General features: G+C 41.6%; 1 protein-coding gene across 2 annotated transcripts in view; it reads left to right on the top strand.

Annotated features, from left to right (window-relative positions):
- Window positions 1-1,216: 1,216 nt before the first annotated feature.
- LOC129843310 (adhesion G protein-coupled receptor B3-like) overlaps window positions 1,217-23,395 on the top strand; it is a 129,898-nt gene continuing 107,719 nt past the window's right edge. For both annotated transcript variants that reach the window (XM_055911938.1, XM_055911937.1), the window contains exons 1-2: window positions 1,217-1,813; window positions 3,788-4,550. In XM_055911938.1, coding sequence (XP_055767913.1) covers window positions 3,803-4,550 — 748 coding nt within the window. In that variant the 5' untranslated portion in view covers window positions 1,217-1,813; window positions 3,788-3,802. The remainder of the gene's footprint in view (window positions 1,814-3,787; window positions 4,551-23,395) is intronic.

Here is a 23,395-nt window from a genome sequence, read left to right as displayed (position 1 = left end):
GATGATCGTTTCACTCTTTAGCTCAGTCAACCTTCATGTCCACCCTTGAAGCAAACTCTCCTGTCAGTCTCTACTTGCCTGTTCCAGTCTCCGGCGCTTTTCGAAACGACGGTTCAGCGAACTGTACAACTAACCAACCAATCCGCTCTTATGCCTGTGTTTAACCATTCAGATGTTCGGGTATGACTTCCACAGTAATAACCACTGAACCGATTCTCACCCTTTGTATGGTTATAGACTCTGAATAAACAGTACATGTCGTGTAAGTGTAACAGTATAACTTTAATCCGTTACATAAGGAGCAAAATAACGTCCGTGTTTGGTGTATGTTTGGTCATTATTATCAAATTTCCTCTTGTTCCATTAGGACTAAGAACTTAGAGTTGCACACTTTACAGATACAGTGCATTTATACGTGTGTGAAAACAAAGCAAGCTGATTTTGTCTCTGTTACGATCAATTCGGTATATTTATTTGGCAATGCGCAATGGACTCTTATTATGGTTGAACAAAAGTAAAAATGTTAAGAAAACAAAGTTATAACATTAACTTAGTAGACTCAATTAGATATATTCTTACCTCGAAGCATATTACCAAAATATTAACTTAAGTGAAAAGTTTGCCATATTTAGGTCAACGTCTGAAGTCCCTGCCATGCAACATTTGGAACGCATGAAGTGGTATATCTTGACTAAACTGCTCAACAAAACCCCCCAAATCATTCGATGAACATAAACATGCATACCTAATACTGTTTTGACCTAAATACAAGAAACAACTACATCCACAGTCGTGAAGAGGAGGGAGGATATGTTCTGTAGGCTACTTTGCATAAGAACAGAAGAAGACACTAGTTAGTACAGACAGAGGCGAGTTTCAGACATTGTCTCAAAACAGCACACATAACACCTGCCACATGAGCAAAAAATGTAGAACAAATCTATAAAAAAAATATGAATATCCTTGTTTCAAAATCATAAGGAGGGTTATTCCACTTTCCGCTTATAATATCCCGTGATGATAGAATATATAATGTTTTTTATTGTCCTGCGCGCGCCAGCTCATCCGTCTTTGCAGCCAAAATACCCCAATATTCCAACAACGAATGGTAAACCCCAACCCAACGTGCCGGTTCGTCAGGAGCAGTACGCCTGTCTGTCTGGGCAGTGGGCACAAAACCCCGGGTCCAAGTCCAAGGGAACATCCCTGTGACTTGAATTAAGGGAAGGCTATGTAAGAGTGTCAGAGGGTGGGGGTGGGAAAGTGGTATACCAGACGCAGCAAGAAAACGTCCATACGTGCTTTATCTTAGTGGCTGTGACGTGATATTGCAGCCCCAGTCCTGAGCAGGGTGAGCGAGCAGAGCGGTTTCTATCTCTCCTCCATACTTACTCAGTATTCAAACATCCGTCCGCTAAGGATTTTTTTGGACTTCTTGCTGCCTCGTCTTGATAGGCTAATATATCTGGAGAAAAGACACGAAGGGACCCGTCGATGATCCATAGAGGTATACCTTTACGGTAATTTTGTAGATTTTTGTCCCCCCTATCATTCTACTATTTCTCTATTGGGCTGTCGCGAGTTGTTTCGCTTCTCACTGGGTCCGTTTTGATGGAAAAAAGCGACGCGGAGGAGATGATCCAGACGGGAGTCTAACGCATTTTTTTTTGTCCATTGACGATCATCTTGTTGCATTGGACTTCTATTGTGGGCTATGGGAAGTATCGATTCGCAAGGAGACAGCACATTTTGCTCTTCATAAAGGATGTGGTCAAGTATTTTGGAAAAATAGCCATAGCTTCCGGAGTGTAAGGTAATTTTGGGGATAATATTAATTGCATTATTATTATTATTAGTATGCTATTATGATTTTGGGCTGTAGACAGTTAAAGCAGCCAGGCTTTCAGATAATACCAACAGATTCCACGCCAGCCAGGCTACTGCAACGCTCTCGGTTTTACCGATATAGCCTAGTCTGAAAGTTCAAATATTCCATCTCGATCAACATTTCTGTGGCTGCAGCATTGTATCTCTGTTTCGAATGAATAGGCTCTAACATGTGTCGAGGCATTCCAACCATGGGACGGACACACATAGACTACACAGGGTTGGAATAAGTTAACAGATGTATTTCTGTGCGCCTTTTATCAAAAATGGGCAAAACATCTCGTTTTAGCGCCGTCTATGTGTCAGTGAATTGGGATTGAGTTGATATTTCATTATATTCATATCGCTTTGCAAAACAGGAGCAAAAACAACTTTAATTTGAGAGTAAAATAAGCGGATGTTTCTGCATCCTCTACCAAATTGTAATCCTCGATAAGCGCTCAAACCATGTCCGTTTAGCAAAAGGACTTCTGTTTTCAGAGAACGGCATGTTCCCTAGGAATCTTATAAACGGTGATAATGCAAGAATTACCTATCCATTGTTGAGAATATTTGTAGAGAAATAGCATTTAGGTACTATATGAACAGGTCCCAAACCAAAAGACAACATTCTGTCCATTTGGCAGCACAATATGCCATTATATTATATCGCATTCTTTGTCAATGTATCATGCATAACCTATACTAATGTCCTCAAATTAGGTTTATAGTCCTCATTGTTCGAAATCTTATTCTCATGTTCTCAGAATAATATTCTATAGACTTAATTCCACCGCCTACTCACACACCACTGTGACACTGCTCACAGCTGCAATGCCTGCAGGATTAATACAATCAGGACATCGCATGCATTCTCTCGCTCTCTCCCTCTCCCTCTCTCGCGACTCGATACGTGATCCAGATCTGTCTATTAGTAGATGGAAGAACGTTACAGGTATCATTAGCTGCCTATAAGGGAGGAGAAGAAAGCCCATGTTAGTTATGTTAAGGAAATCGGGACTGGGGACACGATGCTGTATTTGTGTCAATGTGTGGGTTGGTTCATCTCCCACTGAGTCTTTATATGAAATTAGTGTATAATGGACTTCCAAACCAGTTCTTAGTCCACTATTGAATTGAGGAAAGATACAGGTTGGATGGATGGGCGTGTAACATAGCCTACAGCATATCACGCAGTATGGACTCTGATTCGGAAATCCAAGGTTGATTAAAAAAAAATAGACACAGATTCAAAACCCTTTTTGACAGGGACTTGGAATACACCGAATACATAATCCAGTTCATTATTCTCATCGAAATGAATATCGATGGTTTAAAGCACCTCTTCGTGATGCGTAATGGAGAACATAGTTGCGCAAAATGAGCTCACATCCAATAAAATACCACATGCAGCCTATATGTCCCTCTCAGAGTAATATGATAACTGTTCACAATCACACACCTCTCTTTCTTCGTGATGGACACACACATATGAACACGCGAGCCCCACCACGTTCGAAATATTCAAAAGATTGACGGTTCCCTAGTTCCGCAAATCGGTCCAATTAATTACAACTCAATAACGACCGACACGAGTTTCATTGATCCCTTATGCGGACTTCCCCAAATCAAGCGACCATAGCAACCACAAGGTGGCAGTGTTTGTCCAAAGTTGTATCTTTCTTGCAAAAGGCAGCAAGGGAGAGGAGCAGGAGACTGCCCGCCATAATGTAACAGTGGAACAGGAAGGATGATGGTTGGCCAGGTGTTTTCCAAGGCGGAAAAGGTTGAGGCCTCACTATGAACCAAACGTTGGTATAATCAGATCACCCTGTATTAGACCTACACAGGTTCCTGTTGTTTACTGTTACTGTGTCTTTAAGAGTCCTTGGTGTCATTTATACGTCTCTCCCCCTTGCAGGCCAAATGACATAGGATGAAGGCTATTCGTAACCAGTTGATTTATATATTTTCCACCTATCTCCTGGTTATGTTTGGATTAACTGGTGCACAAGACTACTGGTGTTCCACTTTGGTCAAGGGGGTCATATATGGATCTTACTCAGTGACTGAGATGTTTCCCAAGAACTACACAAACTGCACATGGACGTTGGAGAACCCTGACCCTACCAAATACAGCATCTACCTTAAACTATACAAACGAGACTTGAGCTGCTCCGAGTTCTCTTTGCTTGCTTATCAATTCGATCACTACTCGCATGAGAAGATCAATGAATTGCTGAAAAACAACGAGTCTATAGTGTACCTGTGTGATTCCAAGAATATGTATATATTTTTGCAGTATGACAAGAATTTCGTGCAGCTACGGAGGGTTTTCCCTTACGATTATAACGGATTGCAGAAGACGGACGAAGAGGAGAAGTCTGTGGTGGAATTCTTGGTCTTGAACAAGGCGAGCCCCAGTCAATTTGGATGTCAGGTGCTGTGCACGTGGCTGGAAAACTGCCTGAAATCGGAGAAAGGAACTGTGGAAACATGTGGAATAGTGTATACGAAATGCACCTGTCCCCAGCACCTAGGCGACGGAGAATCAGAAAGTATGCTTGTGCTTAACAACGTGGTTTTGCCTTTAAATCCCCAAACGGAGGGATGCCTGACTCCACAAATCCGTGCTGGGCAGGTGTGCAACATCAGTGCAGAGGTTAAACGACCAGCAAAGGAGGGTGAGTAACCAGCCCCAAACATGCTGTATGTCTAACATACTGCAGTTGTACTACAGTTCAATGAGCATTGTTTATATGTATGCATATATAGATGAGTCAGCTGGGAGTTTGAGTCAACCTAGCTCTGGTCCAGGGCGTTAGTGCGTATTCTTCTACTAACCAAACATCTCTTGGTAGTGGAACGCACAATAACAACTTGGACTAGAGCAAGAGTCAACTGTGCACGTCAATAGCCTCTTTTAACCCCTCTCTACCCCCCTACCTGTATAGCGCATGTCTGTCTACAGAGGTGGTTGTGGGCTGTGAAACAAAGAACACACACAGCTGACCTCACAATGCAATGCATCCCTAGACCAAAGCTACAAGAGGAACGGGTGTTGTACATGAGATACGCCAGGTCCATATTCCTCCACAGCCCAGACCACCAACATGTATGCTGCTCACCACTAATATACAATTATATTGCAATTATTGGTTGATAATGACCAGTGGTTTTCAGGTGTTGGTGATGTGTTTCATCACCAATGACTATGGTAGTGTTTTCTCATTCCCAGGACCATGGAGAGAGGCGCTGTGATGGTGTAGCGACTTCATAGTCACACTGAAGGAAATAAGATCCATAAATATCTAGTCTTTTAACACCATTGTAGATGACATCTCTCATTAGGATAGAACTACAGCAACACTGAAGCAGTCAAAACCAATCCAACGTTTGGTTTAGCAGTTGTTCATTAAAATGAGTCTGTTTAGTGTTTACAGACCTCCACAATACTTATTAAAGGGATGATTGGAATATGCCTTTCAATTAGAACAGAAGATAGACTACGGAGTCAACGCATAGTTTTGACACAGCAGAATACTATAGTCTAGAATAGTGAATACTAGAATCCTGGATATATTCTAAAATATTCTAGAATACTGGTCTAAAATACAGAACACTAGAATACTGGATATATTCTAGATCATTCCAGCATACTGATCTAGAATACATAACACTGCATCAGAAACTCCCAAACATGGAAAAAAGAATGAAAAGAATGGGCTTGGAAGCTCTAACCCTGGAAATTGACTTGTAAACTCATGGGCACACTCACAATGGTATTGTGATGCAATCATTTCCATGGTATTTTGGAATGTTCTATCAACTGATGCTGGATTGCCATGGTAATGTAGAATGTTCATTCAAACGATGCTAAATGATGTGGCTCATGCAATGGAATTTATGTTTTGTAATGTCAGTTGAGTTGACTCAACAAATCACAGTACAGATTGAAGGTTACGCTTTCTGCTTTTACTTCCTGGCATGGGCACACTCAAAAGGGCTGCCAGTCCACCAATTCTGTCACCATTGACTTGAATGGAGACACCCTTTCTATTCATTCTTATTTCTATGCTCCCAAAACCATGTTCTCAGATTCTAGTCTGTTCTTTGTCCTGTTTATACAGTATGCGGTATTAGACTTTCAACATTACTCCAAAAGTATTGCATGCCCGCCCGTGCTTGACTAGGCCTTTGTTTTGGAATACAGCTAACATAATATCAAGCTCTCTTCCCTTTTGTAAATTATGAATAATCTTTCCCCCAGATGCCTGGGTTGCAGATGACCAGATTTCTTCAGCTTTTCATTTATTGTCAAGGGTTAGACAGAAAACTCAGAAGTGTTTTTTTTTTTTTGCTGTTCTTTCTCCCACAACCACACAGTATCTATCTGCATCGGCCTGTCACCATTTCAGCTTACGCTGGCAAGTGTGACAAATGCCCTTAATTGCTTCCGGAGGATTCCATCCTTTTTCTTCAAATACCCCATGAAACTGTCACCATGTAGTGAAATCCCACACACTCGCTGTTTGCTAGTTTATTCTACGTCGTATTAGTAACTCACACTCAGACACACAGACAGACAGACAGACAGACAGACATATCCCCCCCCCCCCCCCCCCCACACACACACACACAGAGACTTATTTTAGAGTATCTGTTGCATAATAAATACATGTATCAAGCCTGAATGTTTAGGAGCCACTTCAAAAGAGTGTTGTGATGACTCAACCAAATCCTGTATATGTGGAGAGGAGAGATAAGAGCACAGAGGTGTGGTGGCAGATTTACAGTGTGTGTGTGTGTGTGTGTGTGTGTGTGTGTGTGTGTGTGTGTGTGTGTGTGTGTGTGTGTGTGTGTGTGTGTGTGTGTGTGTGTGTGTGTGTGTGTGTGTGTGTGTGTGTGTGTGTGTGTGTGTGTGTGTGTGTGTGTGAGGTGATGACAGATTCAGAGGGAGCCACAGTAAAGAGGGAGCCATTCCTGCACAGTGATCCAAGCATAATGAATCACACATTACACTTTGAAAAAACGCACAACAGAAAAGAATGAACCAATGTTATATGAGCAATCCCTCTTTGGCAACAGTCACAGATGGAACCACGCGTCCAATAATAGAACCCCGGGGGAACAATTAGCAGCTTTCTGATCAAACAGAAAGTAGAACTGTAGAACTTTACATAGAATTACTGAATGGAGTTCAGTTGCGTTAAGCTGGTCTCTGGTTCTCCCTGGTTCTTCTTGGTTCTCCACTCCTCATCATACAGAACATAGAACACAGAACATGGAACATAGAGCCTCACAATGACTGCATGGTGTTCAGTTGAGTCTAGCTGGTCCTTCTCTGATTTTCCCTGGTTCTTCACTCCTGATCAAACGGAACATAGAATGTAGATACTCAAATAGAACGACTGCATGGAGTTGAGTTGAGCCGGTCCCTGTGATTCTCCCCCTTGGCCTTTGCTTCCGTGCAAATAGAAAACAGAGCATTTTGTGCCGCCTGGCTGGCAGAAAGGATTGCTTTGAGTCTATGCAAATGAGATGTTCCGTTTTTTTTCTCTGTTTGTAAAACATTAGGGAGTATAGAAGGTCCTTGTCATTGACCATGGAACCACGTGACATTATAGGAACTGAGTATTGTTGTTGGAGTAGAAGACTGTATTTGTGTGTAGGTGGTCGGGGATTAGGTCATGATGTATATTAGATATTCGTAGGGATATCATAGGGGATTAGGTCATGATGTATATTAGATATTCGTAGGGATATCGCAGGGGATTAGGTCATGATGTATATTAGATATTCGTAGGGATATCATAGGGGATTAGGTCATGATGTATATTAGATATTCGTAGGGATATCGTAGGGGATTAGGTCATGATGTATATTAGATATTCGTAGGGATATCATAGGGGATTAGGTCATGATGTATATTAGATATTCGTAGGGATATCGTAGGGGATTAGGTCATGATGTATATTAGATATTCGTAGGGATATTGTAGGGGATTAGGTCATGATGTATATTAGATATTCGTAGGGATATCATAGGGGATTAGGTCATGATGTATATTAGATATTCGTAGGGATATCGTAGGGGATTAGGTCATGATGTATATTAGATGGTCGTAGGGATATCATAGGGGATTAGGTCATGATGTATATTAGATATTCGTAGGGATATCGTAGGGGATTAGGTCATGATGTATATTAGATATTCGTAGGGATATCATAGGGGATTAGGTCATGATGTATATTAGATATTCGTAGCGATATCATAGGGGATGAGGTCATGATATATATTAGATATTCGTAGCGATATCATAGGGGATTAGGTCATGATGTATATTAGATATTCGTAGGGATATCATAGGGGATTAGGTCATGATATACATTATAGCCACATTCATTGCCGTCCATCGTTTAGGTGTGCACCATATTCTGATTTGAAAAACATCTCAAACACTAGATTATGAGCGTAGCCTTCATCGTGCCAAGCGGTGTTTCTAACGTGTCTGCTCTGGAACTTCTATCGTTATCCTGTGTTGTTGTCAATGGTGGATGTGTGTAATGAAAAATGGGATTAAGTATGTGAATCTCAAGGGTGACAAAACTATTGAGAAGAGCTGTGTCTCTGTGGATGACATCATCCCACATCGTCCTAATGTGTCCATGTAGTGAAGAGCTGTGTCTCTGTGGATGACATCATCCCACATCGTCCTAATGTGTCCATGTAGTGAAGAGCTGTGTCTCTGTGGATGACATCATCCCACATCGTCCTAATGTGTCCATGTAGTGAAGAGCTGTGTCTCTGTGGATGACATCATCCCACATCGTCCTAATGTGTCCATGTAGTGAAGAGCTGTGTCTCTGTGGATGATATCATCCCACATCGTCCTAATGTGTCCATGTAGTGAAGAGCTGTGTCTCTGTGGATGACATCATCCCACATCGTCCTAATGTGTCCATGTAGTGAAGAGCTGTGTCTCTGTGGATGACATCATCCCACATCGTCCTAATGTGTCCATGTAGTGAAGAGCTGTGTCTCTGTGGATGATATCATCCCACATCGTCCTAATGTGTCCATGTAGTGAAGAGCTGTGTCTCTGTGGATGATATCATCCCACATCGTCCTAATGTGTCCATGTAGTCAGATCTCTTCTCCAAACGCAGCATTTGACATTGTTCCATCAAAATGTTAATAACAGTTTAAAAGCAACAGCTTATTTTTTTTCTGAAGATTTTCTTCTAGCATCTATTTATAGTTCAGCAGGGTTGGTGTGTGTCTTTCCTGGGTGTGTGTTTGGGTGTGTGTGTTTGTGTTTATGCGTGTGTTTGTGTGTGTGTTAGTGTGTGTTTGTGTGTGTGTGCTTGTGTGTGGCAGAGAGAGGTTGAATTTAATTCCATTTTCATCTGGATAACCACTGGGTTTAAAAGAGTACATAGTATATGTCCCAAATGGCACCCTATTCCCTATATAGTGCACTACTTTTGACCAGAGCACATAGGGTAGCCCATAGGAAATCAGGTGTCATGTGAGACACAGCCCGAGTCTCCTGTGGCAGCAAAACAGTGTTAAGTAGTGTGTGCGTGCGTGTGTGTGTGTGTGTGTGTGTGTGTGTGTGTGTGTGTGTGTGTGTGTGTGTGTGTGTGTGTGTGTGTGTGTGTGTGTGTGTGTGTGTGTGTGTGTGTGTGTGTGTGTGTGTGTGTGCGTGCGTGCGTGCGTGCGTGCGTGTGTGTGTGCAGCAACACAGACTGGGGGTTCTTTCCTGCTCCTGATGAGGAATCATATCCGTTACTAAAGCATGGACAAGGTCTCTCCATAAAAAACCCTGTTACTCTGACATCCACACCCGGCATGGCAGAGGTTGACCCGGCATGGCAGAGGTTGACCCGGCATGGCAGAGGTTGACCCGGCATGGCAGAGGTTGACCCGGCATGGCAGAGGTTGACCCGGCATGGCCGAGGTTGACCCGGCATGGCAGAGGTTGACCCGGCATGGCAGAGGTTGACCCGGCATGGCAGAGGTTGACCCGGCATGGCAGAGGTTAACCCGGCATGGCAGCGGTTGACCCGGCATGGCAGAGGTTGACCCGGCATGGCAGAGGTTGACCCGGCATGGCAGAGGTTAACCCGGCATGGCAGAGGTGGACCCGGCATGGCAGAGGTTGACCCGGCATGGTAGAGGTTGTCTGCCTCTCAAATGATCCTGTACCCACTATGTAGTGCACTTCTTTTGACCTGAGAGCTATGGGAATCCCTACGGGCCCTGGTCAAAAGTAGTGCACTACACTATATTGGGAATATGGTTCCAATTGGGATGCAAACCCTGTCTGGCTAACCTGTTTTATTTATTTAACCTTTATTTAACTAGGCAAGTCAGTCACAAATACATTCTTATTTACAATGATGGCCTACCAGAAGGCAAAAGGCCTCTTGCAGGGACGGGTGCTGGGATTAAAAATAACAATTTATGACAAAACGCACATCACGACAAGAGAGACAACACACTGCATAAAGAGAGACCTAAGACAACAACATAGCATGGCAGCAACACTGGCTGACCTGTCCTTCAATGCCTTAACCTGTCAGACGGAAATCAATATCGGAGGTGGTTAGTTTAGGCCCAAGATTAATCCAAGCTAGACCTCGCAGCAGAATGACCTAATGCTTTGGGGATGTTAATTGTGATGGTGCTGAAGACAATAAGAACATATTATATACGTACATTATTTGATTAAAACATTACTGCAGTGTTAATTTGTTGATTCATATCTACTCTTTCCACATGAATGGTGTGATTGTTGCTTGTATAGCAGAATTAGTTGTGGAGGTAAATGTTATTGCATGACATTGCTGTCTGTCCACAACAGATAAGGATGTTTATTTTTAACTATGAGTCTACCTGTTTTTTTGGATGGTAGATGCTCTTATAACATGAATTATCCAAGCAGAATGCTTTAATGGTGATAATTCTACATACTATTGACAACAATTAAAACTATATACAGATGTAGGATCGTAATTTGAGCCAGTTTGCTACAGCAGGCAAATAATGCTGCAGCAACAAGAAATATGAATTATTATGTAGATTGTAATAAATGGACATTTTGGTAGGAGTTGATACATTTTTTTAAAGGAAAATCAAGTCTGAAATGTCAAAGTGGAAATTGCAACCTCAGAAGCCCTTTTAAAACTGAAATACACCTCAAATACACCAGAAGTGTATTCATTTGATTTGAATACAATTTGATTTGAAGTTGTACATTTCCTGCATTGCAGAAAAGTTCTCCTGCAACAAGGTGATCAAATTAAGATCAACACACAAAAAATAGAACAAAATATGCTGTATCTTCCTGAACACATCTTCAGAAAATAATAAACCAACTGAAATTAGATTAAATGACAATGTCGTCAAAGTTGGACTTTTGATGAAGTTCAAAAAGTTGGAAATATAAACTAAATGATTTTCTTATTCTGCTAATATGAGTCATTTGGGTGTAAATGTCTAGTAAAGCGTGTACTGTACAGTCTGTCATGTGTTTTCTGGCATGTTGTCATGGACAGCAGCTGTGTTGTTCTGTGCAGCCTGTTGATGACGAGCCCATGGCGTTAGACGGACTCTGTCTTTGCTCTTTTTGTCTCACTGAGAATCTGCTATAGCTACAGTATAGTATCCATGTCTTCTGCATGGCCCTCATGTCAGTAGGGTTAAGGGCTTTTCGCACTACTGAGCCGAACCAAGCCGAGCCAAATGAGGCTGTACTGAGCTTGCTTGGTTACACAGCCACCATAGATTCTGGAATCCTGCTGAAAGGACAATGTGAAATAAGAAATTCCAGCCAATACAGTCTGGTTTCACACATTATTCTGAAATGTGTATTAGTGGCTAGAGCAAGCCCTTTCTGGAGTTAGACAAACAACTTGGCACCCTATCTAGTGCGCTACTTTTGACCCCTATCTAGTGCACTACGTTTGACCAGGCCCCATAGGGCCAAATGTAGTGCACCATATAAGGGATTGGGTGCCATTTGGGATGCAGCCCAGGGTTTGATCTCTCCAGGATAGCAACCAGGTCCCGCTGTCTGCCTTCACTCTTCCTTCTCTGTCACTTCTTCCACTGCAGGTGTTTTTGACACTGGAATAAAAAGCTCAAAATCAACCCCGGAGTCTAAATTGTGCCACTTAAATTTCTGGCTGCTGCAACTGCACCAGAGGATCAACATCTTGAGGCATTGTCTCATTATTACATGGCTGGGCTATTTTAACTAGCATTGCCACCGTTGGCCATCAGACGTTATTGTCTGCGACTGCGTCCCAAATGGCACCCTATACCCAAAGTAGTGTACTACTTGACCACAGTGAGCCCCATAGGATTCCATGCTGCTTTCGACTTCAATAATTGGCGTCTTAAGTGCCCCATTGTGTGAGAGAATTGACGTGTCGTTCTGTGTGACTATTGTCTCATTGCGCCGGTACTCGGAGGGCAAATGGAAGGCTGAATAGCTAAGGACATACAATATAAGGTCACCAGCAGGCTTCTGATACAGCAAGAACATGTTTAGCATGTGACATCATAATTATGTTATTTTTTGGTTCTGAATTGGAGGATTTATAATAACCAGATAAGAGTGAGGAGAGAGAAGGAAGGAGAGAGAGGGAGAGCAGAAAGGGAGTGAGAGAGAGGGAGAGAATGAAGGGAGTGAGAGAGAGGGAGCAAGAGAGGGAGAGAGAGAGAGAGAGAGAGAGAAAGAGAGAGAGAGGGGGGGGAGCAAGAGAGAGAGAGAGAGAGCGAGAGAGAGAGGCAGGGAGAGAGAGAGAGAGATGGAGGGAGAGAAGAAAGGGAGGAACAACCAAACGGTCTCTGTTACAACCAGGTAAAGAGACGTCTGGAATATCCAGAGGTAACCTTCCACCACACCTCTGTCACTAAAAGTAAAAACACGCTTCAGCTTTAAAAACACAGCGCAGCTTTAGAAACACGGTGCAGCTTTAAAAACACAGTGCTGCTTGAAAAACACAGTGCAGCTTTAGGAGAGCACTGCTTTAAAAACCCAGTGCAGCTTTAGAAGGAGAGCACTGCTTTAAAAACACAGTGCAGCTTTAGGAGAGCACTGCTTTAAAAACACAGTGCATCTTTAGAAGGAGAGCACTGCTTTAAAAACATAGTGCATCTTTAGAAGGAGAGTACTGCTTTAAAAACATAGTGCATCTTTAGAAGGAGAGCACTGCTTTAAAAACACAGTGCATCTTTAGAAGGAGAGTACTGCTTTAAAAACATAGTGCATCTTTAGAAGGAGAGCACTGCTTTAAAAACACAGTGCAGCTTTAGAATGAGAGCACTGCTTTAAAAACACAGTGCAGCTTTAGAATGAGAGCACTGCTTTAAAAACCCAGTGCAGCTTTAGAATGAGAGCACTGCTTTAAAAACATAGTGCATCTTTAGAAGGAGAGCACTGCTTTAAAAACACAGTGCAGCTTTAGAAGGAGAGCACTGCTTTAAAAACCCAGTGCAGCTTTAGAATGAGAGCACTGCTTTAAAAACATAGTGCATCTTTAGAAGGAGAGCACTGCTTTAAAAACACAGTGCAGCTTTAGAAGGAGAGCACTGCTTTAAAAACACAGTGCAGCTTTAGAAGGAGAGCACTGCTTTAAAAACACAGTGCAGCTTTAGAAGGAGAGCACTGCTTTAAAAACACAGTGCAGCTTTAGAAGGAGAGCACTGCTTTAAAAACACAGTGCAGCTTTAGAAGGAGAGCACTGCTTTAAAAACACAGTGCAGCTTTAGGAGAGCACTGCTTTAAAAACACAGTGCAGCTTTAGGAGAGCACCGCTTTAAAAACACAGCGCAGCTTTAGAAGGAGAGCACTGCTTTAAAAACACAGTGCAGCTTTAGAAGGAGAGCACTGCTTTAAAAACACAGTGCAGCTTTAGAAGGAGAGCACCGCTTTAAAAACACAGCGCAGCTTTAGAAGGAGAGCACTGTTTTAAAAACACAGTGCAGATTTAGAAGGAGAGCACTGCTTTAAAAACACAGTGCAGCTTTAGAAGGAGAGCACTGCTTTAAAAACACAGTGCAGCTTTAGAAGGAGAGTGCAGCAGTACATCTTTGTTGTGACTTCATATCTCTCCTAGTTTGAATTAAAAGACTGGTGATTGGCTGTGAACTACCATTCTCAATAATTCCAGCACAATGTGAAATCCAGTTTATAATACTAGGCTGTACAGAGAGAACCCTATAAATCCATTGCCAGATAGTTATGTTTTATGGTTTCTGACTAAGCTGAGCTACTGTACAGCACCGTGTGGAAAATGGCAGTGGGGAGTTTTATTGGCAAATGAAGTGTGCGAGGGAGGCAGCGCTCTAATGCACTGTCACCTGCCAAAGTCCTGGGCTGCCTGTGTCCCAAATGGCACCTATTCCCTTTATAGTGCACTACTATTGACCAGGGCCCATAGACCAGGACCATTGGGCTCTGGTCAAAAGTTGTTGACTATATAGGCAATAGGGCGCCATTTGGGATGCGTTCAGTGAGCTGAGCACTGCAGCAGTCTCCCTCAGCCTCCGTCTCAGCAGCGCATAGTGAGGCCTTTTATTCACTGTGGATCTCAGTCAAGTCACTCAGTAGTCTCACTGCATTATGCTCACCCCTATTGTTCAGCACACTTGGAGGCCATTTTAGTTTCAATTCACTGGAGGAGGGAGGAAGAGGAAGGGCAGGCAGCTCAACAGTACCTGGATTCATTTGTTTTAGCCTCATAATGTCAGTTATGAGGATAGGTTGATTGGTGCATGATATGTCTTTCATTTGTCAATGTACATGTTCACATAATCACTTATATTATAGACAGAAGTATATTCTATCTAGTCGGTTTCTCTCTCCACAGCAGTGGTGGAAAAAGTACCCACTTGTCATACTTGAGGAAAAGTAAAGATACCTTAATAGAAATTGACGTAAGTAAAAGTGAAAGTCATCCGGTAAAATAGTACTTGAGTAAAAGTCTAAAAGTATTTGGTTTAAATATACTTAAGTATCAACAGTAAAAGTAAAGTATAAATGATAAAAAATTCCTTATATTGTGCAAACCATACGATACAGTTTTATAGTTTTTTAAATTTACAGATAGCCAGAGGCACACTCCAACACCCAGACATAATTTACAAACGAAGCATCTGTGAGTCCGCCACATCAGATGCAGTATGAAGGACCAGGGATGTTCTCTTGATAAGTGTGTGAATTGGACCATGCTCCTGTCCTCTTAAGCATTCAAAATGTAACGAGTACTTTTGGGTGTCAGGGAAAATGTATGGAGTAAAAAGTACATTCTTTTCTTTAGGAATGTAGTGAAGTAAAAGTTAAAGTTGTCAAAAATATAAATAGTAAAGTAAAGTACAGATACCCCAAAAATGTTGTACTTTGAAGTGTTTTTACTGAGTTACTTTACACCACTGCTCCACGGTGCTGGTTGTGGCAAGATCCACACATCTTATTGTGTCAGACATGTCAAAGACACACTATACACATGATTTGTTTTGGTTTGCACTGGCATTATGCTAATGTGTCCACACGACATGCTTTCCACATGACAGGACGTGAGTGAATATTCTCTGAGGCGTGAGACAGTTGTCCAATGCTTGATAGCTAAGCAACAGTTCAGGCAGTCACAAAAGGCTTACAGGCAAACCTCCCACATTCTAAAGGAGGGAGACGGAACCTTCCACATTCTGAAGGAGGGAGATGGAAACTTCCGCATTCTAAAGGAGGGAGATGAAATTTTCCACATTCTGAAGGAGGGAGATGGAACCTCCCACATTCTGAAGGAGGGAGACGGAACCTTCCACATTCTGAAGGAGGGAGATGGAACCTTCCACATTCTGAAGGAGGGAGATGGAACCTTCCACAATCTAAAGGAGGGAGATGGAACCTTCCACATTCTGAAGGAGGGAGATGGAATCTTCCACATTCTGAAGGAGGGAGACGGAACCTTCCACATTCTGAAGGAGGGAGATGGAACCTTCCACATTCTGAAGGAGGGAGATGGAACCTTCCACAATCTAAAGGAGGGAGATGGAACCTTCCACATTCTGAAGGAGGGAGATGGAATCTTCCACATTCTGAAGGAGGGAGATGGAACCTTCCACATTCTGAAGGAGGGAGATGGAGACTTCCACATTCTGAAGAAGGGAGATGGAATCTTCCACATTCTGAAGGAGGGAGATGGAACCTTCCACATTCTGAAGAAGGGAGATGGAACCTTCCACATTCTGAAGGAGGGAGATGGAACCTTCCACATTCTGAAGGAGGGAGATGGAACCTTCCACATTGTAATAAAATGTTTTGTGCTCTTTTTGACTGGAATTGCGCCATTAAAATATGATTTTAGCAGGAGCTCTCTAAAACGTGACCTTCTCCATAGCATGCTCAGTGTCACCCAATCCTTCCACATTCTAAAGGGGTGGAAGATAGAATGATAGAATTCCATTCATGTCATTTGGCTCATCTGTGCTTCCTGATTAAAGGAAAGACTCACCCATTTTGAAAGATCTGTTGTCTTTGGGGTATCTCTGAGCGATGTTCTGTCGATTCCCAGGGTAATTTCATGTTTTCATGTGTATCTCAGCTCTTGTCCGTCACGTTGGGCAGATATACAGCCAGTAAGACGCCAAACACATCATATTCAGTATGTTAAAATGCATCATATGAAGCAAAACACATCATACCGGCTGTAGATCTGGATGTTGAAAGTTCCATATCTTCAAAACTTGATTGCTGACATGAAAAACATTTTGGGACTAATACCAAAATATAGTTTTTGAGTGGAATTTTCCTTTAACTTTAGTAGGCAGCATCATTTAACAGGACCTATTTAGTTGAAATATGAATTCATCCTTGCCATATATGAGCCCTTGTGTTGTAAAGAGTAATGTCTGTCATATGCAATATTAACATGGCTGATAATAGTCACTCACTGCCTCTCAGATCCCTGTCTTTCAGCTAATGAGGTTAAATTAGTGAGTGAGTTCGGCTCGTAGTTGTAGTTTTCCTCCATTTTGTTACAAACAAGGATTATTGGTAACTGGTAACTCTTTGGACTTGAAGTTCTAGAAAAAGCATATTCTTTCAAATGTGAGAACTATTTTGTGCGATTTAATTTGGAGTATTCCTCCATTTTGTTCAGAACAGCCATGGATGACTGGCATCTCTTTGGAATTGGTTTCATACAGTATATAACATTTTTAAGTGGAAATTACAAACTTTAGAATACTTTTTTAAACCTTGAGTACTCTACAATTAGCATTTCCTGGTGCACAGGAAAATTCTCTGCGACAACAGAGTGATCAAATGAATCTATCAGATCTGTGTAGGTGTTACATTGTGAAGCATGTAAATAAATCGTAGGATTTATTTCATCTGTGTGTGTGTGGTTTGTGTACATTCAGCCATGGATACCTGTCATCTCTTTGGACTTGACTTTATACAGTATGTTAAGGCATATCTACATGAGATATTCAGAGGTATTCCTATGCAGTATCACTATATTAGCCATGTCCTTTCAGTTATTATGTATGGTTGACCTAGGTTGAGACCGAGGCGGCGAGCTGTCAAGACTAGCTGCTCATTATGACAGACCTTGCTGACCCAGTCTCACTCTGTAAATGGCATGTGGGTAAGAGCTGGAGATGCTACTTTACTGATACATACAATTACCTTTATGAATAAGATAATAACTTGACTGTGAAAGTTAGGATATTTTGTGGTATTTTTCCATTTATGCATGATGCATGATGACAGCACAGTTCATAGTGTTGTAATGCGAGTTGGACAAACACTGAGGTACTAGTTCAATACCTTTATGTTCATGGGAAATGTTCATATCTGCCTGTAAAATGGTTCTCTCGTATGTCCCATGAATAGATCATTGTAAGGTTTATGACAGTTTGTCATGTATATGTGTCACCACTAGTTGTAAAAACACACACTTTTAAATAATACCTTTTTTGTGTCTATGGGAATAGCCCTGTCTGCCGGAAAGATGCTTCTCACATGCAGTATTTGCATGACCTTGAATAGAGAATGTTACGCAGTACGTACTGTAAACGCCCTTGCGTTACATCATCTGAATCAACGTCTAGGTGATGTTTCACGGTTAATCCTCTACTGGGATTATGATGCAGCTCCTCCTCTACGACCAGACAATGCCTAAAAAACATTCCATGGGATTTAATAATGAAATGACCTTTTGTGATGTTTTCTATAATATAAAGTAGTACTTACGAATAAACTGCTCATGATGCATGGGCACTCTGGTAAACATGTTTAGGTACTGCCACCAGATACCATTTGTTTTTTGTTTTCATAGAATTTGATTGTAGATGGGATTATATCCAGACAGTACATATTTGGACTTCTCAGAAAAACAGTTGCACATAGCTTCTTAGCCTTTTTTTCAATAAGGATTTTTCTTCATCTTAAATTGGATTTTAACTACCCGAATAAAAATAAATAGACCCCCAACCTTGCTGTTATTGCTGTGTAAAGTCAGCTAATCTGATTCAAATAATTACACTGTGCTTCTGTAATTGTCTTGTGACTGAAAAACATAAACAAAACCAGTATTCTTCTGTCAAACCCATGGCCTTTGTGAGATATCTACTGTTGGCTCTATCCTAAATAGCATTATAATAGGTGTACAATAACAGGAATCCTCATCAACATATAATGGGGGGGGGGGGGATAATTCAAACACAGCTATAAAAATCTGCTTTCATTGACTAAAGCATATCTACAGTGAACGTTTCATTCTGGAAGCAGTTTGAAGTACTAGCTCCTTGGAAGTTAACCCACAGATCGAGTTCAAATATTTATTCCTACGCACAGATTCTTATTTCTTGCAATCTTATTCATGTTCTTAATTCTAATTCTAAATGGAGAGGGAGAGGGTTTCCATTGCGCCGATTGGAAACGCACTCTGCATTATTTAAGATATGATGATAAATTCATCATTAATATTCGTATACCATTATTTATATGAAATGCAAGTAATGAGGTCTTTTTACATTCCCTGAGGTCCTTAATGCCAATGTCTCTCTTGGGTAGCCACTAAGTCTACTCAACTCAGTCCATTAGAAGTCCATTATACAGCTCAGTCCATTATACAGCTCAGACCATTATACAGCTCAGACCATTATACAGCCTTCACAATTCCATATCGCATTCACTTATATTTGGCTAATTGGCTACTTGTCAACAGTGTACAGGTGTCTTATCTTTATCATTATCCTGGTTTTAAACCTTTATGCCTGTAAATGACAACATGTTGTATTAAAGGACTGTGAAAGAATGCAGACCGCCACCCAAAAAGGACTCCTATTTCAACTCTGAAATAAGAAGGTATGGCCTTGGTTTACCAACAATGCTGGAGTCAAAAAGGAGGGTCACATCTTCATCGGGGTGGAGTTTGACATTTGTACATCATTTGTAACTTTGTACATACTCTCCCTTGCTAACAGTCTTTGTTTGTTGATATTGCTTTCTTGTCCCATTAACATCCGTGTGAGTAGGATGTGACCCCTACTGACAGCATCATTACCTAGTGATTCTAGCTACTGCTGTTGCACTGTGTCATCAGCATAACAACTATGCTTGTGGACGAGGAAGGATCTGTTTTCGTGTCTTTGTGTGTGTGTGTGTGTGTGTGTGTGTGTGTGTGTGTGTGTGTGTGTGTGTGTGTGTGTGTGTGTACATGGATTCATGTATATGTCTGTATCTCTGTGATGTCACAGTTTGCGGTCTCTTTCCTCTCTGAGTTGAGTATTAACACTAAGCAGACCTAAGCTAAATCAGTCTCTGTCCTCTCTGAGTTGAGTATAAACACTAAGCAGACCTAAGCTAAATCAGTCTCTGTCCTCTCTGAGTTGAGTATTAACACTAAGCAGACCTAAGCTAAATCAGTCTCTGTCCTCTCTGAGTTGAGTATTAACACTAAGCAGACCTAAGCTAAATCAGTCTCTGTCCTCTCTGAGTTGAGTATAAACACTAAGCAGACCTAAGCTAAATCAGTCTCTGTCCTCTCTGAGTTGAGTATTAACACTAAGCAGACCTAAGCTAAATCAGTCTCTGTCCTCTCTGAGTTGAGTATTAACACTAAGCAGACCTAAGCTAAATCAGTCTCTGTCCTCTCTGAGTTGAGTATTACCACTAAGCAGACCTAAGCTAAATCAGTCTCTGTCCTCTCTGAGTTGAGTATTAACACTAAGCAGACCTAAGCTAAATCAGTCTCTGTCCTCTCTGAGTTGAGTATTACCACTAAGCAGACCTAAGCTAAATCAGTCTCTGTCCTCTCTGAGTTGAGTATTACCACTAAGCAGACCTAAGCTAAATCAGTCTCTGTCCTCTCTGAGTTGAGTATTACCACTAAGCAGACCTAAGCTAAATCAGTCTCTGTCCTCTCTGAGTTGAGTATTAACACTAAGCAGACCTAAGCTAAATCAGTCTCTGTCCTCTCTGAGTTGAGTATTACCACTAAGCAGACCTAAGCTAAATCAGTCTCTGTCCTCTCTGAGTTGAGTATTAACACTAAGCAGACCTAAGCTAAATCAGTCTCTGTCCTCTCTGAGTTGAGTATTACCACTAAGCAGACCTAAGCTAAATCAGTCTCTGTCCTCTCTGAGTTGAGTATTACCACTAAGCAGACCTAAGCTAAATCAGTCTCTGTCCTCTCTGAGTTGAGTATAAACACTAAGCAGACCTAAGCTAAATCAGTCTCTGTCCTCTCTGAGTTGAGTATTAACACTAAGCAGACCAAAGCTAAATCAGTCTCTGTCCTCTCTGAGTTGAGTATTACCACTAAGCAGACCTAAGCTAAATCAGTCTCTGTCCTCTCTGAGTTGAGTATTACCACTAAGCAGACCTAAGCTAAATCAGTCTCTGTCCTCTCTGAGTTGAGTATAAACACTAAGCAGACCTAAGCTAAATCAGTCTCGTTCCTCTCTGAGTTGAGTATTACCACTAAGCAGACCTAAGCTAAATCAGTCTCGTTCCTCTCTGAGTTGAGTATAAACACTAAGCAGACCTAAGCTAAATCAGTCTCGTTCCTCTCTGAGTTGAGTATTAACACTAAGCAGACCTAAGCTAAATCAGTCTCGTTCCTCTCTGAGTTGAGTATTAACACTAAGCAGACCTCCTAAATCAAAGGAAGGGCCACTGCTGTGGCTGCTCTTGTTTTCTTTGACTTCAAAAAGGTTGTGATATGAATACGGACTTTGGCAGTAATGAGTCTCTGTAGATCAAGAAGAAGTTTCCGTCTCCTTTTTATACAAACTACGCTTGTTTTATTATTGCCAGCATATGCATAATGCAATACTTACCATCAATTCAGCTTCCTGCTGCTGCTGTTGTTTAGAAAGACATACAGTACACCCCGTCTTGGAAAAAAAGGAACAATGAGTAGAAACAATTTTCCACCCATTATTCACAATGTCTATTTTCATTGGACATAGTAAAGTGGAGTTATGGTAGAGTTTTGGTGTCAGTATGGTTCCTTAGTAGTGTATTCCATTGGATGGATATAGTTAGTTCTGCAGTATGAATAGATTTAGTAAAATCCATTAAACCTCGAGCCAGCTTCAGTGTGTTGGCCTTAACATACACTACCTGTTAGATACTGCTGCACTGTCGGATCTAGAAGCGATAGTATTTTGCTACACTCGCAATAACACCTGCTAACCATGTGTATGTGACCAATAACATTTGATTTGATTTGAGAGCCTTCAGAAAGTATTCATACCCCTTGACTTATTCCACATTTTGTTGTGTTACAGCCTGAATTCAAAATGATTTAAATAAAATGTTAAAAAATCACCCATCTACACACAATACAATATAATGACAAAGTAAAAACATATATTTTTTAATGTTTGCAAATGTATTGAAAAATGAAGTACAGAAAAATATAATTTGCATAAGTATTCACACCCCTGAGTCAATACATGTTAGAATCCCCTTTGGCAGCGATTACAGCTGTGAGTCTTTCTGGGTGAGTCTCTAAGAGCTTTGCACACCTGGATTGTACAATATTTCTCTGTCAAGTTGGTTGTTGATCATTGCTAGACAGCCATTTTCAAGTATATCTGTAACTAGGCCACTCGGGAACATTCAATGTAGTCGTGCTAAGCAACTCCAGTATACGTATATTTGGTCTTGTGTTTTAGGTTATTGTCCTGCTGACAGGTGAATTTGTATTCCAGTGTCTGTTGGAAAGCAGACTGAACCGTGTTTTCCTCTAGAATTTTGCCTGTGCTTAGCTCTATTCCGTTTATTTTTATTCTGAAAAACTTCATAGACCATGCCGAATACAAGCATACCCATAACATAATGCAGCCACCACCATGCTTTAAAAAATGATAGAGTGGTACTCAGTGATGTGTTGTGTTGGATTTGATCCAAACATAACACTTTGATATTCCGGACAAAAAGTAAATTTCTTTGCCACATTTTTTGCAGTATTACTTTAGTGCCTTGTTGCAAACAGGATGCATGTTTTAGAATATGTTTTATTCTGTTCAGGCTTCCTTCTTTTCACTCTATCAATTAGTTTAGTATTTTGGAGTAACTACAATGTTGTTGATCCATCCTCAGTTTTGTCCTTTTGTCTTTTTCTTCCTCTCCAGTAACTGAGTTAGGAACGACATCTGTATTTTTGTAGTGACTGGGTGTATTGATACACCATCCAAATTATAATGAATAACTTCACCATTCTCAAAGGGATATTCAACTTTTTTTTTTTATCTACCAATGGGTGCTCTTCTTTCCAAGGCATTGGAAAACCTCCCTTTGTGGTTGAATCTGTGTTAGAAATTCCCTGCTCAACTGAGGAACCTTACAGATAATTGTATGTGTGGAGTACAGAGATGAGGTAGTCATTTAAAAATGTTAAACACTATTATTGCACGCAGAATAAGTCCAATGAGTCTATGACTCAATGGGTTAAAAGTACTGAACCGCTGGGCTGAGGCGTCACTACAGCCTGGGGTTCGAATCCCAGGCTGTGTCAAAACCGGCCATGATCGGGAGACCCATAGGACGGCGCACAATTGGCCCAGTGTCGTCGGGTAGGGGAGGGTTTGACCGGTGTGGCTTTCCATGGCTCATTGTGCTCTAGCGACTCCTTGTGGCAGGGCCGGGCGCCTGCAAGCTGACTCCAGTCATCAGTTGAACGATGTTTCCTCCGACACATCGGTGCGGCTGACATCTGGGTTGTTAATAAGATGTGGGCGGCCAGGCGGGTCATGTCTGGAGGACGCAGGACTCGACCTTCGCCTCTCCCGAGCCCATTGAGGAGTTGCAATGATGAGCCAAGGGACCTGATTGGAGGAGAAAACAGGGTTAAACAGATACCCTTGTGGCCGTGTCACCCTGAACACGTGTCACCCTGAACACGCCTTTTCAGGGTCCAGCCTGGTCACTACTGGGAGGGGAGACCACCTGGGACTACCATGTGCCATAAGATAGAAAAATAAAAGAGTCCATGCA

This window comes from Salvelinus fontinalis, unplaced genomic scaffold (genome assembly GCF_029448725.1).
Source record: "Salvelinus fontinalis isolate EN_2023a unplaced genomic scaffold, ASM2944872v1 scaffold_0109, whole genome shotgun sequence".
NCBI classification, from domain to species: Eukaryota; Metazoa; Chordata; class Actinopteri; order Salmoniformes; family Salmonidae; genus Salvelinus; species Salvelinus fontinalis.
Note: the sequence above shows the minus strand (reverse complement) of the source record. Positions and strands in the feature narration are given on the sequence as shown.